The sequence below is a fragment of the Pogona vitticeps genome, chromosome 3 (genome assembly GCF_051106095.1).
Source record: "Pogona vitticeps strain Pit_001003342236 chromosome 3, PviZW2.1, whole genome shotgun sequence".
Classification (NCBI taxonomy): Eukaryota; Metazoa; Chordata; class Lepidosauria; order Squamata; family Agamidae; genus Pogona; species Pogona vitticeps.
The window spans coordinates 3,579,373-3,605,719 of NC_135785.1; the positions used below are offsets into that span (position 1 = coordinate 3,579,373).

Sequence of the window (26,347 nt, forward strand, 5' to 3'; positions counted from 1 at the left end):
TAAGCACAACAGGATTGTGTGGAAAGATCTTTACTCGGTGTGTGTGTGTCAGTAAACAGTATTGTGTGGTAAGATCTTAACTCTTGGTCTAGATGGGTAGGGTATAAATGTAATAAATAAATAAATAAATAAACTTGTGTGTTTGTGTCAATAAACACAGCAGTATTGTGTGAGAAGATCTTAAGTCGTGTGTGTCTGTGTTTGTGTCAATAAACACAACAGTATTGTGTGGGAAGACCTTTTTGTGCGTGTGCCTGCGTGTCTGTGTCAATAAACACAACAGTATTGTGTGGGAAGACCTTTTTGTGCGTGTGCCTGCGTGTTGGGGTCAATAAACACAACAGTATTGTGTGGGAAGACCTTTTTGTGCGTGTGCCTGCGTGTTGGGGTCAATAAACACAACAGTATTGTGTGGGAAGACCTTTGTGTGTGTGTGTGTCTGTGTGTTTGTGTCAATAAACACAACAGTATTGTGTGGGAAGACCTTTTTGTGCGTGTGCCTGCGTGTTGGTGTCAATAAACAGAACAGTATTGTGTAGGAAGACCTTTGTGTGTGTGTGTGTCTGTGTGTTTGTGTCAATAAACACCACAGAATTGTGTGGGAAGACCTTTTTGTGTGTGTGTCTGTGTGTTTGTGTCAATAAACACAACAGTATTGTGTGGGTAGATATTAACTCGTGTGTGTCTGTGTGTTTGTGTGAATAAACACCGCAGAATTGTGTAGCAGGGCCAGTGGGGGGGCGTGGCTTCGGAGGGAAGCCTCGAGAAGGCGGCGGCGGCGGCGGCGCGCGGGAGGCGGGGGAGGGGGCTGGGACGGCGTCACTCCGTGGGCGGGGCTCGGACCGCCTAGAAGCGGCGGGGCGCGCGTGCGCGCGAGGCCTTTTTCTCTCCCGACCGGGGGCGCCTACGTGCAGGTCGGCTGGCGGGGGAAGGTGAGCCCGGCGGGCGGACGAGAGAGAGAGAGGGAGGGAGGGCGAAGGGTCCGTCCTTGGGCGGGCGGGCAAAGGCCGGGGGGGGGGCTCCTCTCCGGAAGGGACCCGGGACCCTCGCACGTGGGTCGGGGACGGACGGGCAGGTGGCCTCCTTGCACCGGGAGGGGAGAGTCCCGGGAGGACACGCGGGAGAGAGAAAGGCAGGCAGGCAGGCAGGCTCGCCCTCGGGCGTCCTCTGGGCTTTGCACGAGGATTCTCTCCCCCCTGCTTCTCCCCGACACGCGTGCCGCGGCGCGCGTGGGAATGCGCGGACACGCGTCCCGTGGGAGTGGAAGCCCGAGCACCCGGGCCGGCCGCCGCCACCACGTGCCGCCAGGGGAACCCCTCGGGCGAGCGCGAGGCCGGCCCGAAGGCCCGCTTTCCCGCCTTGCGTGTGTGAACGCGTGACGTCCGTGACTTCCGTGTCCCTGACCTTGACGTGCGCCCCCCCCCGGGCACGTGTGAGCGCGTGGCTTCTACGGGGCAGGCGGCCCCCTCTCTTTCGCCCCTGCTTGCGCCTAATATAGATATATATATATATATATATTTCTGCACGCCGCCTTGGTTCTTTTGCTAAGATTGTGGAATCCTTGGACGGTTGGCTTTTCCTTTCCTTTTTTTAATGCAGGAATCAAAGAAAAATGGCAAAGGTCAAAAATGGAAAGCTCAAATGCCAATTCAAGCGGAATTACACAAGGGTTTGCTTTTTCGTGTCGCGTGTTCAGGGGTGGGAGCTGGTGTGTGTGTGTGTCCCTTTTTAAAGGAGAAAAGCAGAATAGGAAAAATAGTTTAAATTAACCAGGAACGTGTGTGTGTGTGTGTGTGTGCGCGCGCGCGCGCACTTTCTGACGGGGGGCAGCAGTGGGGTGCCCCCTTTGCCCATGGGCCACCCTCCTTGGCTTTTTGTTTGGGGGGGGGCTGCCGTGCCAGGGGCCTGTTGTTAGGATGATGGCCTTCGATGATGCCAATCGATGCTGGGGTGTACCTGCCTTCACATTCTCCCACCAGCCCTTTTTGGGGTCTAAATGAGGGTTAGATGCACCCCATGGATCCGATTAATGGGGGGCTAGTTTCCTTTATGTCCGAATATTGTGGCCTGGAGAGAAAAAGGATTTATATTTTTGCAGCCCTGCCAGCTCTTGCAAGAAAGGCAGGCCAGCTTCAGTTTTTTCATTCCCTTGAAGGATGAAGGAAGGGTAGAGTCTGTTGAAGCGTTTGCTCCTTTGCACGTCCTTCAGATTTTTTTTTAATTTCTGCTTTATGTTGTTGGGATGGGCAGCCATGGAAGCTTAGGCCTGTAAAATGTTTCCTTCAGATAAGGTTTTTATTGCAAGCGTAGTGGAAACCCTGTCTTGCAAGTTAAGAAATGATGCAATGGCACCTGTAAAAAAGTGCTAAAGAGAAACCTTGGGGGGCCTTTAAAGAACAACAGCGTTTCCCCAAAAATAAAACAGGGTCTTATATTAATTTTTGCTCCAAAATGCATTAGGGCTTATTTTCAGGGGATGTTTGATTTTTTTTCCATGCACAACCATCTACATTTATTCAAAGACAATCCTGTCATCATCTTCTGGTGGCTGCAGAAGGGTGGAGGGTGGGGTTTCACTGAACTGGGGCTTATTTTTTGAGGTAGGGCTTACATGATGAGCATCCTGAAAAATCATACTAGGGCTTATTTTCAGGTGAGGTCTTATTTTCAGGATAGCTATACAATGAATCGAAGGTCTGGCTCAATCTTTTATGTCCCAGAGCAGAAGGATGGAAGCTGTTCCATGCCTTGCTTATTTGCTTTTTCGCTCTACCTTGTGCCAATAAAATGGTATGTAAAATAAAGTTCTGGAACAGCCCCAGTTGGAAAGAAATGGGACCCCGTAGCCTGGCTTTGGATAATGGCTCACGAGTAGTGTTGTAGGAAATGCATCCACAGAATTTAGGAACACAAGCTTGGCTGCTAACGGGTGGCATCCGTGGTGTGCGATCGGTGCGCCTCACACTGCTCTTGAACACAAAGCTTGCACTGTCTCTCGGTAAAAAACGTGCCTTGATCCCTTTTCTGCACTTCTCACCCTGAAATGTGGCCTAAGGCATGTTAATTGCTTGCTTGAGGCATTAAATTCACATTGCGGTTTGGACAGCCTATCAGTTGTCAGCCGTGCAGATGTTCCACTGCCCTCCCTACAGTAAGGTGGGGTTTTCTACCCCCTCCCTATCTAGTATCTTTCAGCTGAGCGCAGCCCATGATATGTGGTCCAGTATTCCTTGAAGACATTTATCGGTGGTGCCCAGAACATGTACAAAATTAAGATCTAATGTGTAAGGGCCAGAAGTCAAACATGGCTAAATCTACTGGTCCAAAATCCATTGGATCAAAGAAGATTTCATTAGTACAAGTTCCATTAATTCAAATGGGTCTACTCTAGACCCATAGTAACTTACTTTGGCAAGACTTGACTTTAGCCTAGTAAGCTGCAGTTAGTGTATGCTCATTGGAACCAATGGGACGTATAGACAGATGGATTCACCACCTCTCCATCGGTTGAGATCTCCTTTCAGGATTGCTGCTTGATCTACTCAGTTTATTTATAGAGTAAAGATATGCATGTTAAATAGGTTTTGATTCATCACCATCTTAGAACTAAGCTGGAAGGGACAGTTTGGATCTTCAGATCCAGCCCCTGTCAGGTAGGCACAGTAGGGGAATTGAACTCCCAACATCTGGCCAGATGCCTAAACCACTGAGCTATCCAGCAGTTCTGAAGATCGACATGAGTTAAGTAGCTGGCTGTCTAGGCAGAAATGTACAAGTTGGAAGTTGTCAAAGGCTTGCATTTTGTCCGGGTTGTCAAGAAAAGTAGGTGGTTGTAAACATTTTATTGGGAATGGTTGCAATCATTTAGTCTTAGAAGCTCTGAGAAGGTTTGGAGGTGGGCAAAACTTGAGGTTCCATCGTAGGAACAGGTTGAAAGAAGCAAAAATATAATTGTGTGGGCCAGGGAAGCGTGCCGTCGATAAGGCTAAATTACACTAAATCAATTGTGTTTTCTATTGGTTTCTATAGAATTGACACTTCACACGTGTAATTCAGTGGACAGAAATGTGTCTGAACATCAGATTTTTGTGGTTTGCATCTAGAAAGTAGATCAGTTTCGCAGGAAAATTTAAATGATGATTTGATCCTCATAGCTCTAGAGCAGGGGCCTCCAAAGTTTTCAGTATGAGGGCTGCATCATGATACCAGTCTGTGGCCCCCTGGAAATCTGCTCCTATTGAGAATGTCTCTTGTCGAGGATGTTTGTTTGTTTGTTTGTTTGTTTGTTTGTTTATTTATTTATTTATTTATTTATTTATTTATTTATTGGACTTGTATACCGCCCCATAGCGCTACAAGCACTCTCCGGGCGGTTTACAATTTAATTACAGGCTACACATTGCCCCCCCAGCAAGCTGGGTACTCATTTTACCGACCTCGGAAGGATGGAAGGCTGAGTCAACCTTGAGCCGGCTACCTGGGATTTGAACCCCAGGTAGATCAGGTTTACCTGATCAAGCTTTGTAATCTTTTTGGATGGAAGGCTAGATGCTTCTCTTTGACGTATTGGTTTTTTCATGTATTCATTTTCCCTGGTAGACTATGCTTAGAGCTGTTCGCAGTAATGCAAATGAAATATGGAATGTTATGCCAGTATGTATAAACACGGGTACTACTCTGGTTTCCACATGTGTTTGTTTGTTTGTTTGTTTGTTTCATACCCCGTCTATCTGGTCAAAATGACATTGCAGTAAAATGACACATTCATATTTAATATGTAATATGCAAATACAAAAGCTAAATAAGTTACAAAGAAGATTTGGGCTGGTCTTATTGCCCAACAAGGTTGAGGTCTTGCGTGGAAGGTTTTCCTGTGCCAGATGTTTCAAGCGCAGTGAAACATCTGTGCCGTCTCAGAAGAGGGATGTAGTAATTGCAACCAAGATGAAATGCAGGTGAATGTCAACCGGTTCTCCTCCTTGGGTTGAGAGGTGTTCTGCCATCTAGTACGGGTCTTGCGTCAAATAGTGGTCCCACTCAGATTCCCACACCTCTTTAGCTTCCATCTCTAAACCCATGCGGGATCGATTCTGGTATACAGTACTTCCAAACTGTGGATTAGCGTTAGGAAAAAAAAGGTTCAAGGTGTGGCAATACTTCAGAGACCACTTAAACACCGATAAGAAACATAAGGTCCTCTCCTGGGTTGGATCAGACCTTTCCCCCCAGTTAGCCCGGCAACGTCGAGAAGGGCAATACAGTGGGGTCTCGACTTATGAATGGCTCGACATACAAACATTTCGACTTACGAACCGCTCTCATAGGAATATATGGACTCGACTTACGAACTTAGATTCGAGTTACAAACTCTTTTTTTCCTTTTTTTAAAAGCTGAGTCATCTTAGGTTAGAAGGAAAAAAGAAAAAAAATATCCCCCTCTAGTGGCAGAAGGCGGAATAGCAGCTTCCCATTAGTTTCTATGGACGAAAAGAGCAGATATGGATTAAATGGTTTTCAATGCATTCCTATGGGAAATGCAGATTCGACTTAAGAACTTTTCGACCTGAGAACTGCCTTCCAATACGGATTAAGTTCGTAAGTCGAGACCCCACTGTACAGTAATTGTTCTCTAGGGGTTCCAGGCGATTTTGTAGCCCTTCCAGACCATGTCAGGGATTGAATCCGGAGCTTTCTGCATGCCACACTCAAGTAACCCCCAGAGACATGCCATTTTAGCAAATTCAGTTTTGTAACCAAGCCTTATGAGGAAAGGCAAGATCTGTTCTTGATCATCCCAGAGTGCAGGAGACGCAACAATGGGCTCAAAGGAAGCCAGATTGCGGTTGAATATCAGGAGAAACATCCTAACTATTAGAGCAGTATGACAGTGGAACCTGTTACCTTGGGAGTAGGTGAGCACTCCACTACTGGAGGCATTCAAGAAAATCTTGGATAATCACCTGGCAGATCTGCTTTGATTTATATTCCTGCTTTGAGCAGGGGGTTGGACTTGATCGTCTCATAGGCCCCTTCCAACTTTACTTTTCTAGGATTGTATGAATTGGAAAAATGCGGATTCGTGATTCGTCAAGGTCAACAAATAACGAATGTATGATTTTTTCCCCCTGACAAATTGATTTGTCAATTCATGTTGCCCTTAAAGGTGTATAAATCACAAAAAAATCAGTGATTTGCGTTACCTGGAGGGCATTGCTTTGATGAATACGAATTCACAAAATTAGCGGATTTTGATCAATTTTGCAATTTGTGTTTTTTTTTAATTCAGCCCATCTTTACTAGTGAACCTTTAGCACTCCAGATGTTTAAAGTACAACTCCCAGAATCACTAGTCTCTATGACCAGTGACAAAGGACTTGGGAAGTTGTAGTCCAAAACACCAGGAGGGCAAAAATTGGTCTCCTGGCCCTAAGGAAAAGTAGACCATTGCCGCTGCAGCTGATTTCCATGCTACATGCTGGAAAGGCAGTGTCGCTTTGGGGTGGGTAAAACCAAACTTCCCCTGTGGGTTGGTGTGCGTGCAACTTCATTGCAAATATTTAGGGCACTTGTGAAGGAGAGGTGGGGCTGCTGTGCATTGTTCCAGACTTCCTGTCCAGAGGCCTGTAGGCAGGGTCTGGGGCTTTTAAGTTTAAATCTTGATTCTTTTAGGGACAGCCAGTGATTGGTAGAGAATGCCGTATTTGTCCAGGTAGAAGACTATGTTTTTGTCTGAAATCTTTAAAAATTGAGAGTCGTCTTATACACGGAAGTAAACTGAGGAGAGAAAAAACAAGTGGAGGGGAAAGCAGGGATCAAAGCGATCTTGCAGCGCTTTGACCCCTTTCCCCCTGCACTTGCTAAGCCCTACTTAGATTTCTTAATTTTGGATTAGAAAAGTGTGTGGGGGTGTCTTATACACAGAAAAATACGGGTACTCAAAAATGGTTTCCCTTTCCCTCCTTCTGGGGGCATTTCTGAGATTTTGCAGCTGGTCCAAAGCCACGCAGGCTGGCTCTTCCGCTAGGAGGCACTGTGGAGAATTGAACTCTCAAACCCTGAGCTCTTCAGCCAGCTAATAATCTCAGAACAGCAGCGCTGGAGGGGACTCCGGATCGTTGAGTCCAGCCCTTGTTAAGGAGGCCCAGCGGGGAATCGAACTCCTAACCTCTTGGCTGCACAGCCCCTGAGCGCTCCAGCCAGCACATGAGAACTCTAGCACTTTGCAAATGTAGTTTGTATGGTATAAATAAAACACCTCCTTGGCTAACATGCCTCTATATTTTCAGGTTTCACTGGAGGGCTGCCTAGAACTATGGATCATGCCAGGAAAGCAATATATAACATGGTAAGGGGATTTACTGTTATATTTTTATCTTGCAGGAGGGACTGAAATGCATCACTTAGTTGGATATGATCTGATGTGTTCTGTCAGGTTTGTAGTGCAGTTGTATTGAACAAGCAAGATTTAAGAAGCAGCTCCCTCGTTTGGATATGGCCCCCTTTTGAATTGGCAATCAGAGCAATTTTTAAACAAGTCTTTGTTTATGAGCCTCTGAGAAGTTAAATGTCCTGAAATGTTTTTATTGGTGTTTTTTTTAAACTTGGAGGGGGGAGCCCAGCAAAGGATGACTGGAATACTTTGTCCCGGCTATGGTAGCTTCAGTTGACTCAAACACGAGCTGTTCAGAAATGCAGAAGACTAGAAGAGCTAGAGAGGAATGGAACCATCTGCCATCGTCTCGCGTGGTTTCTAGGCTAGATTCCTAGCAAGGCAGCTCGTTTTTCCCCCTCCACCCATCTGCTTATTTGTGGGAATGGAATCTGTTTTTGCCTGCGGTGACCAGCCCAAAGTTTTGAGTGCCAGACCCCCTAAAATCTAATTGTCCACCCGTGGAGGTCCACAGGTTCCAAATTCTTGAGATCTTGTTTCAGATGCTTTCTTGCAACTTTTTTTTTTTGCTTATTTCCTTTTATGGCCAGGAAATAAAGAGAGGAACCGTAGAATGGGATGTGGGTACTCAGTTTCTTGCTAACCTCAAAATACTCAGGAACTGCCTAGTTGCAAAAAAAACAAACAAACCCATAACTTGGGTCAAGGGGGGGGTAAAAGAGTTTGGGTCCTTCAAGATAGGACAGAGCGTGGGTGATTCAGTTTCTGTTCCGGCATATTGTAACCCCTGGTCAAATCCTTTTCCTCAAGTTTGGCGGGGAACCCCTCTCGTATACTCGCTTCAGTCTTGCTCGCCAGCCAGACGGTGACAGCAGTCAGGTGGAGATGAAGCTCTCCGCGGAAGAAGAGGAAGGAGGTGAAAATGGCACGCTCGACCATCTCCACACCCAGACCGTGGCGCCGAGGAAGAACAACCGACAGCTCTACTACAAAATCATCGGCATAGCCCTCATTTTTCTTATAGGTGAGGCGTTTAACTGGGGAGGGCTTGCTTGTTCCTCTCATGGTTCATACACCATGCCTCTAGTCTCAAGGGCCAGCGTCTTCCGTGGTACGTACTGAGACTCTTTAACAGGGTCTGTTTCCCACTTTAGAAACTACAGTGGTGCCTCGCTTAACGATTGCCCTGCATTACGATGAATCCGCTTTACGATGATCTTTTTGTGATTGCAAAACGATGGTCTAAATGGAGGGATTTCGCTTAGCGATGATTGGTTCCCTGCTTCGGGAACCGATTCTCGCTTTACGACGATCAAAAACAGCTGATCGCCAGGTTTCCAAAATGGCCACCGAGTGCATAAAATGGCTCCGCGCTATGCTTAGGGATAGATTCCTCGCTATACAGGCAGGGAAAATGGCCGTCGTATGGAGGACCTCTGCTGGACGGTGAGTTTTTATCCCATTGGAACGCATTGAACAGTTTTCAATGCATTTCAATGAGGTTTTTAATTTTGCTTTACGATGTTTTTGCTTAATAGCGATTTTCCTGGAACGGTTTATCGTCGTTAAGCGAGGCACCACTGTATCTGTTACACTACTCCCAAATATTTTTTCCAAAAATATGGAACTCCAAGCCACTTTGGAGTTAATCTCCAGCAACCTGGATGGGAGCAGAGTTAAGGTACCTGTAAGTTGGCTTTTCATTGGGTAGATGACATTTCTTTTGGGTTTGTGAAGTGTGACCTTAAAGAGTCCAGCAGTCCTTTTATCGCCTGGATGGAAAGAAGCCTGGTGCGGCGTACAGTTAACCCAGGGGTGGGCAATTAATTTCTGTAGGGGGGGGCACATGAAAAATCTGAACTGTGTTTGGGGGCCGAACCAACTTTACTTAAAAATAAAATGAAACAGTGATGTTATGATTGTTTTTATTTTAAACTTGTTAATTTTCATAAATACTAAAGAGGTTTTTTGCAGTATGTTAAAGATAAGCAACTGATCAACTTTAGACAAAAAGCTAGAAATGGTTTCGATGTCCGGCGGGCCAGACAGGAGTGGCTCACGGGCCGTGTGTGGCTCTCAGGCGCACTTTGCCCAGGTCTGAGTTAACCGGTAGCACTTCCATCTTTTCAGCTGCTCCGGGCTGAATAAAGTACTGGCCCCCTCTGTCTCCTTGAACCGATATATTAAAGATGTTTGCGTTGTGTGGCCCGTGAGGCCTTCCCTTCCAGTTAATCCCTGACCCTCTTCCCTCCTCTTTATTTGATTTATTTTGAATGCTTCCCATCTTGCAGAATTATTTAATTGTGTTATAATCTCTTCTTTATATTTGTTATTTTTATGTTGTAAGCCGCCTAGAGTGGTTGAAACGACCAGATAGGCGGGGTATGAATAGAATAAATAAATAAAAATAAATAAATAATAAATAAAAGTAAGTGCTTTCGGTAGATTACATTAGCATGTCAAAGCTTAATATTGCTCTAACACCAGCAGGTTTCCTCATGGGCTACCTGAGTTACCACGGACGTACGCAGGCGGCTGGAAAATGTGTAGGTGACTCAGTCTCACCTGATGCATCATCATCTGTTGCTGAGCAGAAGGATGATAACACCGAAGAGGAGGCACCCACACGAGAGCCTGTGCTATACTGGGGTGACCTGAGAGCGAAACTGTCCCAGAAGCTGAGCGCTGTGACCTTCGAAGATGAGATCAGGTACTTTTCTCCCGAGAGTTTGCTTGGTGGTTCAGTGGAAAGAGCATTTCGGGAGACCTCCAGAAAAGGTGTCTGGCTGTAAGGGTGATTTGACGGGAATCCGACTCTTTTGTTTCCAGGACAATCTCTCGCACTTCCCGCGAGGCTGGCAGTCCAGAAGATGAGAGTTTGGCCAGTGACATTCATGATCGGCTGCAGAAATACAAGCTGGACAAAGTGTGGAATGACGAGCATTACGTTAGGGTGCAGGTCCCGGGAAGGTATGCGGTTTTTCTGGGGTTCTGGAAGGGCAGGACTTGAGAAGAAACGGCCGGTGCCTCCTGCATGCCGTGTGACCAAGTTTCCACCAGTCAAGAGTAGCATCGTTTGCTTATTGATCTTCCTCGTTGAACCCAGTGCCCACCAGCGTTCCGCTTCATGCCTCTATCCAAATGGCGGCGGCAGGGAGTGGATTCCCCCTCCCCCCCCGTTAAAACTGGCAAATACTGGGAGTAACGCTTGCCCTCTTCTTTTCCTAGCGCGCCGAATGAAGTTTTCATAGACGGGCCAAGGGAGATTTTGGAGGCGCCCAAGGGTTACGTCGCATACAGTGGAAAGGCTGAAGTGTCTGTAAGTTTCCTTGTTGTTTGTTTTTTTCGGCTGCAACTCCCCTTTCAGGTCCTGCCGTGGCCGTTTAGGGCTTTTCCAAATGGAGTTTCTGCTCTCTCCTCTTCTGGGTGCTTGTTGTCAGAACGGCATGCCGTTGGCCAAGGTCCATGCCCAGAAAAACGATTCCCTGTAAGATATCTCTTAAGAACTCTTTTAAGGAAAATGCACCACAAGTCCCATTTGGCTTTCTCTGCTTTCGAGTTGACTTCTGACGGGGAAAATTATCGCTGAGGGGCCGTGAATTTTAGTGGAAAAGCTCCAGATTAAAAACAAGCGGGGCTTTCTGGAAAAAAATGTGAAAAAAGTCATCACAAGAAGTGTGTGAGTTATTTATTTATTGCACTTATATGCTGCCCATCTAGACATTGTCTACTCTGAGCGGCTCACAACAGACAAGATAAAAACAGTTAAAAACAGAGATAGGAAGTGTTCTGTGTGGATCGTGACAAGTAGCAATACAACCAGTGTAGAGGCTGGTACTGTCTAGGCTGGGTGAGTTCTTTGGCAGCTTTTCGTAGACGGAACAAGCCCAAAAGGCAGTTGTCATCTGCCCAGAGAGCAGGAACAAGCACCGAGGTTGACCTTCGAGGTCTACCCCCTGTGCAAAAAACAAAAACAGACGAAAGCAAAGTATGCTGCTTATATACCACCCCATAGTGCTTAACGCACTCTCTGGGCGGTTTACATTTTTAATTATGCAGGCTGCACACATTGGTGGTGAGCTGGGGAGTCATTTTACCGACCTTGGAAGGAGAGAAGGCTGAGTTAGCCTTGAGCCGGGATGGAATCTCAAGGTCATGAGCACAGTTTTGGCTGCCGTACAGCAGTTGTGAACCACTATGCCAGGATATCCCTGCAGATAACAAGCGCTTTGGCCAAGGGAGCACATGCGGAGGGCTGGGAACGATGAGGGAAGGCTTCAGGTTTCTAATCAGGCGTTGCCTCATGAGGTGGGACCTTTTCACTGACCGCAGAGATTGAGCCGGTCCAGGCGTCTCTGACAGAACAAGATTGCCCCTCTCCCAAACACTCACCTTTCACGGGGATAGGAACGTCCGCCTTCCTAGGCACAGACACAGTAGTATCACAGCAGTTGCTCTTTTAACTGAAACTCAGGCTTCCTCTTGGTCTTCTTGAACCGCCGTGTAGCTTAATTGTAATTGTTCCCTTTTTTAAAGGGAAAACCCATTTATGGCAATTACGGTCGCGACGAAGACTTCCAGGAACTGCTCAAGAACGGTGGCAGTCTCACGGGAACCGTGCTCCTCTTCAGAGCGGGAGAAATTACGTTTGCTGACAAGGTGGGTTTTGTGTCCTGGACTCCCATCGAAAGGCAAGAATACAGCTTGCCCAAGGAAACCAGAGCCCACCCAGGAAGAAGAGACCCCGGGGTCTCATCAAAGACCTCTCCCCCGTGAGCCTGCTACCGATACGATATCCCCCCCCCCTCTGACTCTGCCCGCGTGGCATTCAGTAGCCCTTGAAGGGTCTCTTCTGGCCCACCTGGGTGAGCAAGGAAGCTCCCCGTCCTGGGCATGCCAGCAGCAGAGAAGGGATTTCTGGGAACCATGAAGGCTCCGTGTTCGGCTGGAGAACCCAACGGATACTGCCCGTGGTTGCTAGATAAGGTGGTTGGGTTCTGCTTGACCCCCTGCTGCTGCCCAGCTGGCGTTCTCACAGCCGTCGCTGGAAGATGACCATGTCTCCCCCCCACACACAGGTGGCCAATGCCCAGAAATGGGGTGCAGTAGGAGTCCTGATTTATCCCGACCCTGCAGACTACGGTAGCCTTAAACCAGAGGATGGCTTGTTTGGGCACGTGAGTACCTGGGAGACCCCCGGGGATTGTGGGAGCCTGCCCTGCTGCTCTCCGAGGTGGTGGTCAAGAGGGTTCAGCCTTCCAGCTTTCACCCAAACGCTGTCCTTTGCAGGCTCATCTGGGAACTGGGGACCCTTTTACGCCAGGATTTCCTTCTTTCAACCATACTCAGTTCCCTCCCGTGACATCTTCCGGACTTCCACGCATTCCTGTCCAGACAATTTCTAGCACTGCTGCAAGCAAACTGTTCAGGTAACCTTCTTCCCCTTTAGCCTTTTCTGAAGTAGAGCTTACTCTCCAGGATCCCACCAGTTCGAGGTTTTTTTTTCATGAGCCTGGGGAGCAACAATGGGGGGGTTGTATTTCCTTCCCAGTCAGGCAAATGAGGCAAGAGTGCTAGGTAATCATTATCAACGGTTACAGGATGGGGTTCGTTTGCATGTCAGTATCAGGCCCTGCTAGGAACCACTGTGGAGCATGCCAGCGTCATGCAAAGCAAGAAAGCCTTTTCTTTGAACAGCTCTGCTTGCTAACCGTCCAGGTGGCCTGTTAGATTTAGTGGTTTCTCTTCTATTTCTACTGTCTACAGTTTAGCTGAGTTTCTGTTTTTCCCACGGCTCATAGAATCATGGCGTTGGAAGGGCCCGCTAAAGGCCATCGAGTCCAACTCTCTTGCTCAAGGCAGGAATCCCAGTCAAAACAGATCTGATGGACAGTGGTCCAGTTTTCTCTTGAAGGCCTCCAACTTATGAGTGCTCGCCACCTCCCCTTGAGGTCATGGGTTCCGTTGTCGTACCACTCTTAACAGTTAAGAAGTTTCAACTCCACTTTTCCCACTAGCTTCCTTCCATTAAACATTGGAAGTTTTCCCTCTTCCAGTTAGTGACCTGTTCTCCTAGTGCCCCCAATATGTAAGACCTGTAGAACACGCTAGACTCATGGGAGGGGTACGCTTGGTTTCCTGTGTTCTCGTAGCTTGGACGACTAAAAAGTCTGGTGGCAAAAGAAAAGTGGGAAGCAAAGTATAAAGTCTGGATTTGTGAATGAAGCTTTGAAAGCCCCTTGACACATAAGGTGCATAAATCTATAGCGGCTGTTTGTGGATCCATTTCCAGCCTGATGAACGGCCAAGACTGTCCAACTTCTTGGAAAGGGAAGCTCAGTTACAAGTGTGGTTTGGAGCCTGGCAGAAATGTGACCCTCCGCGTCAACAACGAGGTAGTGGAGAAGAAGATCCTGAATATCTTTGGCGTCATCAAAGGTTTCGAGGAACAAGGTAAAAAAACCTAGAAAGGATCTTAGGTTGGTGTACTTTGGGGATCGGCCTTGATTTTTTGCCCGTTCTTCTGGAATCCGGTACCCAAGGGCTCCTCGGAATCTCACAAACATTCAGCTCCGTATCAGGTTGCAGGGCTTCAATTTTTCCTTACCTAGAGGAATATCGCATGCCCAGTCTTCCCCATGTGGGGATGCGATGCACACTGAAAAGTCATGTGGTGTAACTTGGCAAGAGGCGGCCCCAAAACTCCTGGTTTCAAAATCCCCATTTGGCCACAGGAACTTGCTAGGGTGTCGGCAATGGAAATGCCACTCCTTAAAGTATCTTGCAGGTTTTGGAAATCCATGTTTGGCTCCATCAGTTTGATGTCGTTTAAGGCCCCGCAATGTATCATAGAATCACAGAGTGGGAAGAGTCTGGCTCCCTGTCATGGAGGAACTCCCAAGTTGTTTTTGTGAGCAACGACTAAATAAATCACACAAAAGTACTGCTGAGCCTTTTTCAAAGCAAGCACCCCATTTAGATTTTGTTCCGTACAGGGGACACAAAGATCAAGTGATGGATTTCTTTCCTGCCCCCAGGATGGCAGCTAGAACCCAAGGTATCCCAAGGAGCGCTTGGCCCTTTTCCACAACCCACGAGCGGCCTTCAGCCAGAATTCCCTCTTGAGCATCTTTGAGTGGTGTCCTTAAATCCCGGCAGCCTTCAAACTGCTCCCAGCCTGGCAAGGGGGTGAGGGAAGGAGACACGGTCCCCGTTTCTTTTCCAGATCGTTACGTCGTGATCGGAGCCCAGCGTGATTCCTGGGGGCCTGGAGCGGTGAAGGCCGGAGTCGGAACAGCCCTCTTGCTGAAGCTGGCCAGCGTCTTCTCCGACATGGTGCAAACAGGTGAGGATGGTGCCGTGGAGGGATCTGCAGAAGCCGTGTGGTGGAAGCACGTATGCAGAGTCGGAGGCAACCTCTGTCCCCTCTCATCTTTGCAGAAGGCTACCAACCCCGCCGGAGCATCGTCTTCGCCAGCTGGAGCGCTGGAGAATTTGGGGCCGTTGGGGCCACCGAGTGGCTGGAGGTATTGATTTGTTTCTTTAAAGGTTTTCAGGCAGCATTTCCCAGCTTCTGCTTAAGGTCAGCTCTGCCCCCACCCTCTTGGGGTGGCTGCCAGTTCACAGTGTTTCCTTCCTCTCCAGGGCTATGCAGCCACCCTCCACCTGAAGGCATTCACTTACATCAACCTGGATTCAGCTGTTGCAGGTAAGGGGCACCCACCGTTCTCTCTTGAGCTTTTCACATAAAAGGTAAATACGGTTATCCTAATTAACATAGGTGGAAATACAAATTTGGGAGTTTCCACTGTCCGGTGTGATGTTAATTCTCTTGGACGTGATTTGCAAGGTGCGACACAAGAGGATCTGGGTTGTAGAATGCAGTTTGGGCAAAGGAGTAAATGCAGTTGCTTCTTGGGATCAGTTGGGCTAAAAGGTGCCCCCAGGACAGTCAGTCCTTTTTGCTGCTGATATTTGATCGGCACTTTGATTTGCTAAAAGGAATCCATTGGTAAGGTGTTGTTTTTACTTCTGGGCCTTGAAGCCTTTGTGTGTCCAGTAAACCCACCTTTGAAGGACCATACAGACAAGGGGAGAATTCCAGAGTGCGGCTTCCTCTTCTCCATGCTGTGTCGTGGCTTTCCATAAACTGCTCTGGCCTTACTCACACATCTCCCGTTCGTCTTCTCCTAGAAGTCCTGTCCTTAAGGGATTAAAGAGGGCGTCTGCTTTGCTCCCGTCTCTAAGCACTTCCCTTTTCTTTTTAAATATTTGTATTTAATTTGTATCATTGTTTTTAGCAAACAAAATGCAGGGGAGATAGGGAAAGTTACAGAAAATTGAATGCAGACTTCCAAAGAATAGCAAGGAGAGACAAGAGGGCCTTCTTAAATGAACAATGCAAAGAAATAGAGGAAAATAACAGAAAAGGAAAAACCAGAGATCTGTTCAGGAAAATTGGAGATATTAGAGGAAAATTTTGTGCAAAGATGGACATGATAAAAGACAAAAATGGAAGGGACCTCACAGAAGCAGAGGACATCAAGAAGAGGACAACCCAGACAATATAGTTGCTGACCTAGAGCCAGACATCCTGGAGAGCGAGGTCAAGTGGGCCTTAGAAAGCCTGGCTAACAAGGCCAGTGGAGGTGATGGCATTCCAGTTGAACTATTTAAAATCTTAAAGGATGATGCTGTTAAGGTGCTACATTCAATATGGCAGCAAGTTTGGAAAACTCAACAGTGGCCAGAGGACTGGAAAAGATCAGTCTACATCCCAATACCAAAGAAGGGCAGTGCCAAAGAATGCTCCAACTTCCGGACAATTGCACTCATCTCACACGCCAGCAAGGTTATGCTCAAAATCATACAAGGTAGGCTTCAGCAGTATGTGGACTGAGAACTCCCAGAAGTACAAGCGGGATTCCGAAGGGGCAGAGGAACTCGAGACCAAATTGCTAACATGCGCTGGATTATGGAGAAACCCAGAGAGTTCCAGAAAAACATCTATTTCTGCATCATTGACTATGCAAAAGCCTTTGACTGTGTGGACCACAGCAAACTATGGCAAGTCCTAAAAGAAATGGGTGTGCCTGACCACCTTATCCATCTCCTGAGAAACCTATATGTGGGACAGGAAGCAACAGTTAGAACTGGATATGGAACAATGAATTGGTTCAAAATTGGGAAAGGAGTACGACAAGGCTGTATATTGTCACCCTGCTTATTTAACTTATATGCAGAATACATCATGCGGAAGGCTGGACTGGAGGAATCCCAAGCTGGAATTAAGATTGCCGGAAGAAATATCAACAACCTCCGATATGCAGATGATTACCACTCTGATGGCGGAAAGTGAGGAGGAACTAAAGAACCTTGTAATGATGGTGAAAGACGAGAGTGCAAAAAACGGTCTGAAACTCAACAGCAAAAAAACTAAGATCATGGCCACTGGTCCCATCACCTCCTGGGAAATAGAAGGGGAAGATATGGAGGCAGTGACAGATTTTACTTTCTTGGGCTCCATGATCACTGCAGATGGAGACAGCAGCCCCGAAATTAAAAGACGCCTGCTTCTTGGGAGGAAAGCAATGACAAACCTTGACAGCATCTTAAAAAGCAGAGACATCACCTTGCCAACAAAAGTCCGAATAGTCAAAGCTATGGTTTTTCCTGTAGTGTTGTATGGAAGTGAGAGCTGGACCATAAAGAAAGCAGACCGCCGAAGAATTGATGCCTTTGAATTGTGGTGCTGGAGGAGACTCTTGAGAGTCCCCTGGGCTGCAAGGAGAACAAACCTCTCCATTCTGAAGGAAATCAACCCCGAGTGCTCACTGGAAGGACAGATCCTGAAGCTGAGGCTCCAGTACTTTGGCCATCTAATGAGAAGAAAAGACTCCTTGGAAAAGACCCTGATGTTGGGAAAGTGTGATGGCAAGAGGAGAAGGGGACGACAGAGGACGAAATGTTTGGACAGTGTCTGCGAAGCAACCAACATGAATTTGACACAACTCCGGGAGGCTGTGGAAGATAGGAGGGCCTGTCGTGCTCTGGTCCATGGGGTCACGAAGAGTTGGACACGACTAAACGACTGAACAAACAAATTGTTTTTAGCATTTAAACATGGTCCTTTTAATTATGTACGCCGCCTAGGATCCTTTTAAGGAGAAAGGCAGGGTGAAAATATATATATTTTAAACAAATGACAGGGCCTATCAATGGGTTTATTTATTTATTTATTTTGGGGCTACTTTTACTTCAAAATCACCATCTGATGCCTGTGTATGTTTGCCCCACAGGATCACGGGATTTCAGGTTCTCGGCCAGCCCCATGTTGAAAAAGCTACTGAAAGAAGCCGCCTCAGGGGTAAGGATCCTTTTGGATCGTCATCCGGGAGGTAATCTGGAAATCCGAAACCACGAAAGGGAGCCTCGATACCTTTATCTCTGCAAGGCACAGTCCTTTGCAGAAACAGGGGCTGGGGAATATTGGATTGTAAAAGAGTCCAGCCTAAGTTTCTTAGTCTAAAAAGTACCACAGAAGGGTTTTTTTTTTGGTTTTTCATCATTGTCCCGTCTCCTTTTGCTGATGGGTTAGGGTTCCTCTATAAAAGCTAATGGGACATGGTGGTGCTGCAGGTTAAACTGCAGAAGCCTCTGGGCTGCAGGGTCAGAAGACCAGCCGTCTTAAGATTGAATCCACATGATGGAGGGAGCTCCCATCGCTTGTCCCAGCTCCTGCCAACCTAGCAGTTCGAAAGCATGTAAAAATGTTAGTAGATAAATAGATACCACCACAGTGGGAAGGTCACGGCGTTCCGTGTCTAGTCGTGCTGGCCACGTGACCACGGAAACTGTCCACTGACAAAACGTTGGCTCTACAGCTTGGAGATGGGAATAAGCACCATGCCCTAGAGTCGGACACGACTGGACTAAATGTCAGAGGGAACCTTTACCTAATTAGACTGATGTGTGTGTGTCTTTTTCTCTTAGGTCAAGTTCACAACGAATGATCTTGCTAACACCTTGCCCCAAAAAGAGTAAGTAGCGTTGACCTCTTCCATCGGGCAGTGGAATGACAGCTGAGTAGCCTTCCCAGTTAATAGCAGAACCTGCATCTCCTGCAGGGTGTGGGCGGGATGGTTGCTCAGGAGCAAGCGTTCTTGCTTTGCCTGCAGAAGGTCTCAAGTTCCTTCTCTAGCAGCATCTCCCGGCAGGGCTGGGAAGCCCTCATGTGGAACGCTTGAGAGCCACGGCGGCCGCTCCGTATTGCCTGTACTAGTAGATGGGCCAAAGGTCGGACTTAAGCGCATGGGCAGCGTCCGGTATTCCAGAACCTGGGTGTTGATATTTGACTATTGGGGACACGGCTGGACCCTCTGCCTCAGATATGCCAGGAAGAATGGCGCGGCTGAAACCCTTGTCTTTTGCAGGGTCCCGTTCCGTATGGATGATGCGAGCTTTCCCTTCCTGTCGTATTCAGGAATTCCAGCCATTTCGTTCAGCTTCCGCGACGTAAGCTCTTTGCTGCCCCTAAAAGTTCCATTGCTCCACGTCTGCTGCCTTCTCCTTTCCCTCCCCTTGAAAGGGACAGAGTCAGGTTTCAAGTCCTACCTGTCCTATTACAGACATTCTGTGGTGGCTTTAGATTTTTCTTTTCTCTGTCGGGGGTCACAATGAGAATCTGCCATTTTGTCTTGCACAAATTATTTACTGGTGAGGGATGTGCCATGCTGTCTTCATAGGGCAGCAATGGCAAACCTACGGCCCATGTGCCATTGCTGGCCCACCCGCTGGGTTTCTCCCCCCCCCCCCCCGCAGTTTGGGTACTTGGGCCCAAAAAGGTTTGGTGCCACTGTCATACGGGAATAGTTGGCACGGTACCTGGGAGACACCTTGGATAATTAAGCCAGCAGCGTATTGGAAATGCTTGGTACGTTTGTGACCCTCTTTATGCCTTGCAGAATGGGAAAGGGTACCCGTATCTCGGCACAAAAGCAGATAATATGGACAACCTGCTGCGCACCCTTGGCAACTCTGTGGTGCTGGAAAAAATGATGCGCTCGGCCGCCGAAATAGCTGGTCGGATGGCCCTCCGGATGACGCATGACCATGAATTGTACCTGGACTACAAGAGCTACGATGATAAAATGCGCGGCTTTGTATCTGAAATAATTCCGTACCGCCGAGAGCTGCAGGTAATCCGTGATAGCGGAGTCTTCCTGGCGTTGTGGGTGGGAGGGGTGCTTGGTTCTGCAGGATGAGCTCCATGGGAGAAGACCCGAGCTTCCATCATGTTTGCAGTGCGTTCTCATGTTTCAGCGAGGAGCATTCTAGCATTTTTTGGGGGGGAGAATCAGGAACTTCCCCCGGAAAAGATGTCCATCTGTAGTAAATCTGAGTGAGCAGGAAGTGGTTGCTGGTTGAGTTGCGTTGGACTACAACTCCCAGAAACCTTTGCCACCACCTCTGTTGGCCAGGACTTCTGGGAATTGAAGTTCAAGAACATCTGGAGGCCCAAGTTTGGGGACCATTGGTTTAGAGCAGTGGTCCCCAACCTTGGGCCTCCAGATGTTCTTGGACTTCAACTCCCAGAAATCCTGGGCAGCAGAGGTGGTGAAGGGTTCTGGGAGTTGTAGTCCAAGAACCTCTGGAGGCCCAAGGTTGGGGACCACTGGTTTAGAGGACTCACAGCTCCTTTACAGAGTGGTTTGGGTCTTGGTTTGTGGGCGAGATGAGAAGAAGCTTCCATTCTTGCCTTGATCCAGGATTCAGCTGGACAGGCCTGTTCCTGTGATACGTGGCTGCCCATGGAGGCATTTGTGGTTCGGCATCACTGTTGCGAAAACGCTGCTGCAGAGCCATCTCGTCTCGAGACTCTGCCTTCTGGTCCGTTCTCGTCATTTTAGGGTTACAAGCAGCCTTTGCAACATCATGGAGTTCGAAAGAAAAATAGTGCCAGCGGTGAGCGGATCAGGCCTCGTCTGGACGTACTAACGCGGAAGCCTTTTCTTCTGTCTCTTGTAGAGCATGGGTTTGGGATTGACGTGGCTTCTGGTGGCCCGTGGAGATTTTACCCGAGCTACTTCTGCTCTGGATCAAGACGTCATGAACACGGACATGGAGAATAAAGTGGCTTGCCGGGCGTTGAATGACCGGATCATGAAAGTAAGTTTTGCGTTGGATGGCAGAGCTTCAGAGTGGAGAATGAATTGAGCTTCATGGATGGAAAGCCTGTTTTGTCTCTTGATTCCCAAGTGATACCAGGCGCAGATTTTGTCTGAATCAATACCAGTCTCTCAGTGGAGCTGACAGTGACGGGGGGGGGGGGGCCTCAGGCAAAGGGCCTTAGACCAAACGGGTGGGTGTTTCAACCCTGTTCTCTTACTGGAAGCCCATTGGCATCAGCAAGTAAGTAAGAGGAGACAGGTATTTTTCAGCTTTCAAAGGACTCGGGTGAGAGGAATTATATAAATGCCATTTAGTAAGCCTTCAGGCCTGGTTCTGAGATGATGACTTTATCTGTTGCCTTGGTGGCACTGTTTGACATCTCAGCAGTTCTTGATATCATCAATCATAGTACTGCTTTGGTGCCAGGTTAACCCACCTAATGCTTGGTCGCTCCCAAGAGTCCTACAAAATTTCATAGACCTGTCGGGGGGGGGGGGGGGAACAGCCAGAAGCCTGTATTCATCACAGCTGGCCTTTTATCCCAATAAAGGGTTAATTCCAGAATCTAAACGAATCCAATTAAAGATTCATCTGGGTCTCCAAAGTATAAATCTTTCCATTGGTGCTGTCGTTCCAGGCAACATCAGCTGGTTTCGTTCTACCAGCTTTGTTGATTTACACTGCTTTTCTGTTCCGTAGGCACAAAATTAGTTCAAGAGTGGTTCTTTTCTTATTCTATCTCATCTTGGTAATCCTTTCTCTAATTAATTAATTAATATTGCAATTGTATTTTTATGATTATATATATTTTTATATTGATTTATTTTTGTTGTAAGCCGCCCCGAGTAGACATGGTCTAGAGGGGCGGGGTATAAATTTAATAAATAAATAAATAAATAAATAAATAAATAAATAAATAAATAAATAAATAAATAAAATTAGGTCACATTCTAAAAATGCAAATGCTTAAAAGCCTAATAGCATCACATTTAAACAGCAAAAAAAACCAACAACATCTCTAGAACATACAGGTGAAAAGTAAAAGTGCTGTAAATTTAAATACTCCAGCAGTACTTTAAAAGCATATTAAAATATCAAGGATGTCAAAAGTAAAAATACATTAAAGAAAATAACTTTCTTAGCCTCTAAGCATATTATTTTACTTATGCATGTACACCAACACACGCACACATGCAAAAAATATTGACTCTATAAACTTTTTTTGCTGTTACTTAATTGGGGAATAGCTGACACTTGCACAGAACAGGAATCCGTGACCTACGAAGACAGGGGGTGCATCATCTCTAACAAAAAGATGCAACCATCACAGAGAAAGCCTGTCTCCGAAATAGTCTGTGTGCTTTTTTTCTCTCCTCCCAAGCACATTGACCATACTTTGGAAAGCTCGGAGGCTTTTTCTCCTTCTGACCCTTTTGTAGCTGCTTCTTAAACTTCCCTCTGGATTCCTGCCCTTCATTCTTGCCTGATCCAAGAACTGGTAATCACGGTGTGTGTCTCTCTCCCTCTCTCCTTAAGGTGGAGTACCACTTCCTCTCTCCGTACATCTCTCCAAGGGACAGCCCTCTTCGGCACGTCTTCTTCGGCTCGGGCTCCCACACCCTCCAGGCCTTGCTGGACCACCTCGGTCTCCGGAAAACCAACCCAAGCGCTTTCAACGAAACACTCTTCAGGAACCAGTTGGCTTTGGCCACCTGGACGATCCAGGGAGCGGCAAACGCCATTGCTGGTGACATCTGGAACATCGACAATGAATTCTAACCATGTTAAAAGCACTGAATGTTGAGATGCAGATCAAAAAAAACCCCTCTCTCTCCTCAGCCAGTCAGTCGCTGAGGACAAACTCCTCCAGATAAAATCCAGAGCCCCTTGACTGCAATGTAGAGCAACTCAAAAACAAGTTGTAATGTCCTGATGTGTGTAGATGCCCTTTTAAATGTGCCCTCCAAACCTGGAAGTCAAGAAGAGGGGTGGGTTGTTGTTGTTTTTTTGTTTAGACTTAGTAAATCCCAGCCTCAAACTAGGATGGAGAGTTAGCACTCAAGAGGCCTCAGGTGCTTCCGGAGCAGAGCCCGAAAAACCTACTGGATTTGCGTTGTTACTTGGGAAGGCAGAAGGCGGTCCTGGATCTCCCAGTATTGGCTAGAAAAAAAAACACTTTTGGGTGCGTAGAAGCTGCAGTGCTCCCCTTCCTGCCAACTCCCTTCCCACCCACCACCCACCCCAGATAGATGCAGTCCTGCCCACACCAAAAATTGGAGCCTTCTGCCTTCCCGGGGAAACGGAGGGGGAATCCCTGGGTGCGCCCCTCTTCTCTGACTGCTTCTTTCCTTACTCAGGACGGACAAGCCAAAGACAACAAGGCCCATCACGCCTTGAGTAGTTCCATGGTACAACTGAAAAATTGCAGGGGTAGCCATACCTGCGTTTGGGGGAGAGGTGAATCGCACTCAGCCCCTCATCCTGAGGTCTTTCAGGAAACAACACCCCGCCTCTTGTCGTTTAACTTGGGATATCTGCCTCAGCGGCTGACTCGGCCTGAAGTCGATATTGAGATATTTATTTGTTATTTATTTATCAGTGGCAGTGTTCACTATAAATGGTATTTGTTTTCTACAGATTATAATTATCGGAAGCAGTGACTTCCATAATTATGACAGTTATACTGTCGTTTTTGATAAATATTTAAAAAAAAGCAGCATCTGCTAGTACAATCCAACCATGATCGCTGGAACTTTTACCCTCAAGCCTGCAGTGGCCTGTAGCAGCCACGATGTTCGTTGAGAAAGCTGGTTTGGGGTGCATCGAGTCTTTCCTGCCTTTTGGCTTGTGCAGATCAAGGAGAGGACAAGGGGACCCTGGAAGCGTTTTCCCCTTGGACTCTTCTTGAACTCACCGATGGGAGAAAAGAAACTGCGATGGGGAGGCTGTCCCTCTGAGACTTCCGAGGAGAAGCGTCAGTGGATGATGGTGGCCGCCTGCCTCGCTGGTCTTTACTTCCAGGCCAAACGGACAGTGACTCCGGAGGATGAGTAAAGACGATCGTTTGAGGTTCATACCAGTCTTTCCCCCCCCCCCCTTCGGGCGGTGTGTCAGCTGATGCAGCCCACTGCAGGTTTGAGCTAGGTTTTGCTTTAATCCAAGTGGCAGCTACTGTGTGAAAGCTCCAGTACTACGATGTATCATGAGAACTTGGAACACATTATCGGGAGCAGAGTCTCCCATAATGTTAAAGAACAAGGTAGTTTTTGCCTACCACAGTGTTGTATCGGGGGCAGTGACCTCCATATGTTGCACTAAGGGTGTCTTAATTATCGGGGACAGTGTTTCCCATAATTTTTTTTTCTAAATGCTCTCCGTACTGTCATCTGCAGAGCATGGTCGTTAGTATCTAACATGTATATTTGAATTTCTGCGATGGTCTGTTGGGTCCTCCTTTCGGCTGGCTGCTGTCGTAGGGCGAGAGGGCTCTTGGCAGGCTTGCGGCAAAGCCAGGAGGCGGATCAGCTGCTTTGTGTGTGCTGGGGATCTTCTCTGGGCCTTGGGGAAGGTCGGTGGGCTTCCTCTGGGGTCCGAATAATCCTGACCCGTTCTCTTTCTCTCTTTCTAAATGTCCTTCTGATGCAGGAGGGAACAAAGCCTGCCCCCTCCGGACAGGAGACTGCAACTCCCAGGTTTCATCACCACGGGCTGTCCTGACGAGGCTCCTGGGAGTTCCACGGTGACGGCTTTGTCCTCTCCTGCCTTAACCGCTTCGAGGAATGGCTGGATGAATGTATGTATATAGCGTTTGCTTACGACGAGAGGAATAAATTGGTGAAATGCCGTTGTCAAGTTGGGAATGCTTCAGCCAGAGTTTTGGTGGACAGCAAGCTCAAAACTAGCTGCCTGTAATGAAATAAATTGATGTCATTTGCTACTGTATCTCTGCACCAATGAGCAAACCTGTTCCAAGCAACTGAGCTAGCTTTTTCCAAGCTAACTTTAACCAACAGAAATCACCTGGTCGGCTTTTCCCAAAGACGGAAAGATACGTTGCATCGTAGACATGGATGTAAAGCCATAACGTACTGATCTTAAGTAGAGATGGGGTATTCGTCTCCCTGGGGATAAAAGTGTCAGCCTAACAGGTGCCTGTGGAAACCGGACCCTCACCCAGAACTGACCACACGCAGCCATCATGGTTCACATCACGACGATCATGGAAGTCGTTCGCCTGGCGCTTCCCCGCCTCCTTGCATAGTTGACGGCTCAGCAGCTGAGCGGGGAGGCTCATCCTCTCTTTGCTGGAGAGGTCGGCTGTTCGGGGTTGTGGGGAAGTGCTGGTCAGGCGACTTCCACGATGGGCGTGACACGAACGAGGACGGTCACAAGGAGTAAGTGGACCAGCCGGTTCTGGGGGGAGGGTTTCCCCGTTTCCCCAGGCACCTGCGGTGCCGATACTTGTATTTGGATCCCCAGGGATGCGAACATCCAATCTCTAATCTTAAGCTCTCTTTACTCAACATGCTTACTTGGGGGTCTTTTCGTCTTTAGCGCTTGTTACTGTAGACAGCTGACGGTCTGCTAGCCCTTTCAGAAGCTTCCCTCCACTACTAATTCATTGTAGACAAATCTCCATGGCATTTAACACCCATTGTGTGAGTGAAAAGGTCTAGCTTAGTAATCTTGGTCTTCTCGTCTGTATTTTCATGATACCTGTCTTCAGGGTTGGGTCATTGTGTGTGTTCTTCTCATAATAGCACTGCATGGTCTCAGGTGGGGTGATAAAAGCATAGGCGTAGTTACAGAAATTTAAGAACTGTGATTTACACAAGTTATTGCACGTCTGACATTTGAATTTGTGGTCTCGTGTTGGATTCTTACCTATAGTTGGAGATTGTAATTTGGGTGTAACGGCTGATGGCAAGAATCTGAAAGCCTTGATTGATCTTTAATAAAGAAAAATGAGGACTTGACTGCTTCCGACGTGTGGTTTATTGAATCTTGTTGCCCCTGACATATACAGCTCCCTATGAAACAGCATCCACGGCTACCTGTTCAAATGATGATGATGATTAAGAATTGATTTTACACTCCACACCATCTGGCAACCAGGCCACTCTGGGCAGCTAAAAACATGATAAACAACACAATATCAAAACACGATAAAAATAAAATACACCACACTTGTCCATGCGCTCGTAGTCTCAAGATTAGACTACTGCAATGCACTCTGCATGGGGCTTCCCTTGAGAGTCATGCAGAAACTTCAAATGGTCCAGAACACAGCGGCCAGATTACTAACGGGGGTGAGAAAAGATCATCTTTCCCCCACTCTGGCTGCCTTACACGGGTTATCCATCAGATTCCGCATCTATTTCAAGATTCTAATGATTACATACAAAGCCCTAAACCGTTTAGGTTAGGACCTCAATACCTGTCACAGCGCCTTCTTCCACCTAGTTCTACCCGTGTCACTCGTTCTAGTCAGACTGGGCGGCTGAGGGGCTTAACTCCAAGAGAGGGCCAGAAGGAAAAAACTAGAAACCAGGCCTTCTCAGCGGTGGCCCCTTGCCTTTGGAACATCCTTCCTTCTGAAATCCGCCTGGCTCCTCTGCTGGGAGTTTTTAAGAGTGAATTGAAGACCTGGCTCTTCAGGCAGGCCTTCCCTCCTGCCACTACTTAATTTTTCCTCTGGTTTTTGGCTTGGTATAGTCTTTCCATTGTTGATTTTAATTTTATTGTCTTTTTTGGGCTGTACAATGCCCAGGGTAGATTCGTCTAGAT

At 47.4% G+C, this 26,347-nt stretch overlaps 1 protein-coding gene across 3 annotated transcripts; it reads left to right on the forward strand.

Annotated features, from left to right (window-relative positions):
• Positions 1–815: 815 nt before the first annotated feature.
• On the forward strand, positions 816–25,541 carry TFRC (transferrin receptor). 3 transcript variants are annotated; one of them, XM_078389715.1, is made up of 19 exons: positions 816–932; positions 7,287–7,345; positions 8,201–8,414; positions 9,878–10,100; positions 10,220–10,360; positions 10,619–10,709; positions 11,927–12,049; positions 12,469–12,567; positions 12,680–12,819; positions 13,683–13,843; positions 14,616–14,735; positions 14,831–14,916; positions 15,035–15,098; positions 17,689–17,756; positions 18,383–18,429; positions 18,823–18,904; positions 19,354–19,587; positions 20,417–20,557; positions 22,097–25,541. In XM_078389715.1, the coding sequence occupies exons 2-19, from the start codon at positions 7,313–7,315 to the stop codon at positions 22,337–22,339; spliced, it is 2,310 nt and encodes a 769-aa protein (XP_078245841.1). In that variant the 5' UTR covers positions 816–932; positions 7,287–7,312; the 3' UTR covers positions 22,340–25,541. The 3 variants fall into 3 exon arrangements, with proteins under 3 accessions (XP_078245841.1, XP_078245842.1, XP_078245843.1); XM_078389716.1 differs by having other exon boundaries at positions 9,881–10,100; XM_078389717.1 differs by lacking the exon at positions 816–932 and adding an exon at positions 1,434–1,568 and having other exon boundaries at positions 9,881–10,100.
• Positions 25,542–26,347: the final 806 nt, after the last annotated feature.

Coding starts and splice junctions, on each gene's coding strand:
- TFRC (XM_078389715.1), top strand. CDS start 7,313: ATGGATCATGCCAGGAAAGCAATATATAACATG. Junction 10,710..11,926: donor GTGGAAAGGCTGAAGTGTCT/GTAAGTTTCCTT, acceptor CCTTTTTTAAAG/GGAAAACCCATTTATGGCAA. Junction 12,568..12,679: donor AGGATGGCTTGTTTGGGCAC/GTGAGTACCTGG, acceptor TGTCCTTTGCAG/GCTCATCTGGGAACTGGGGA.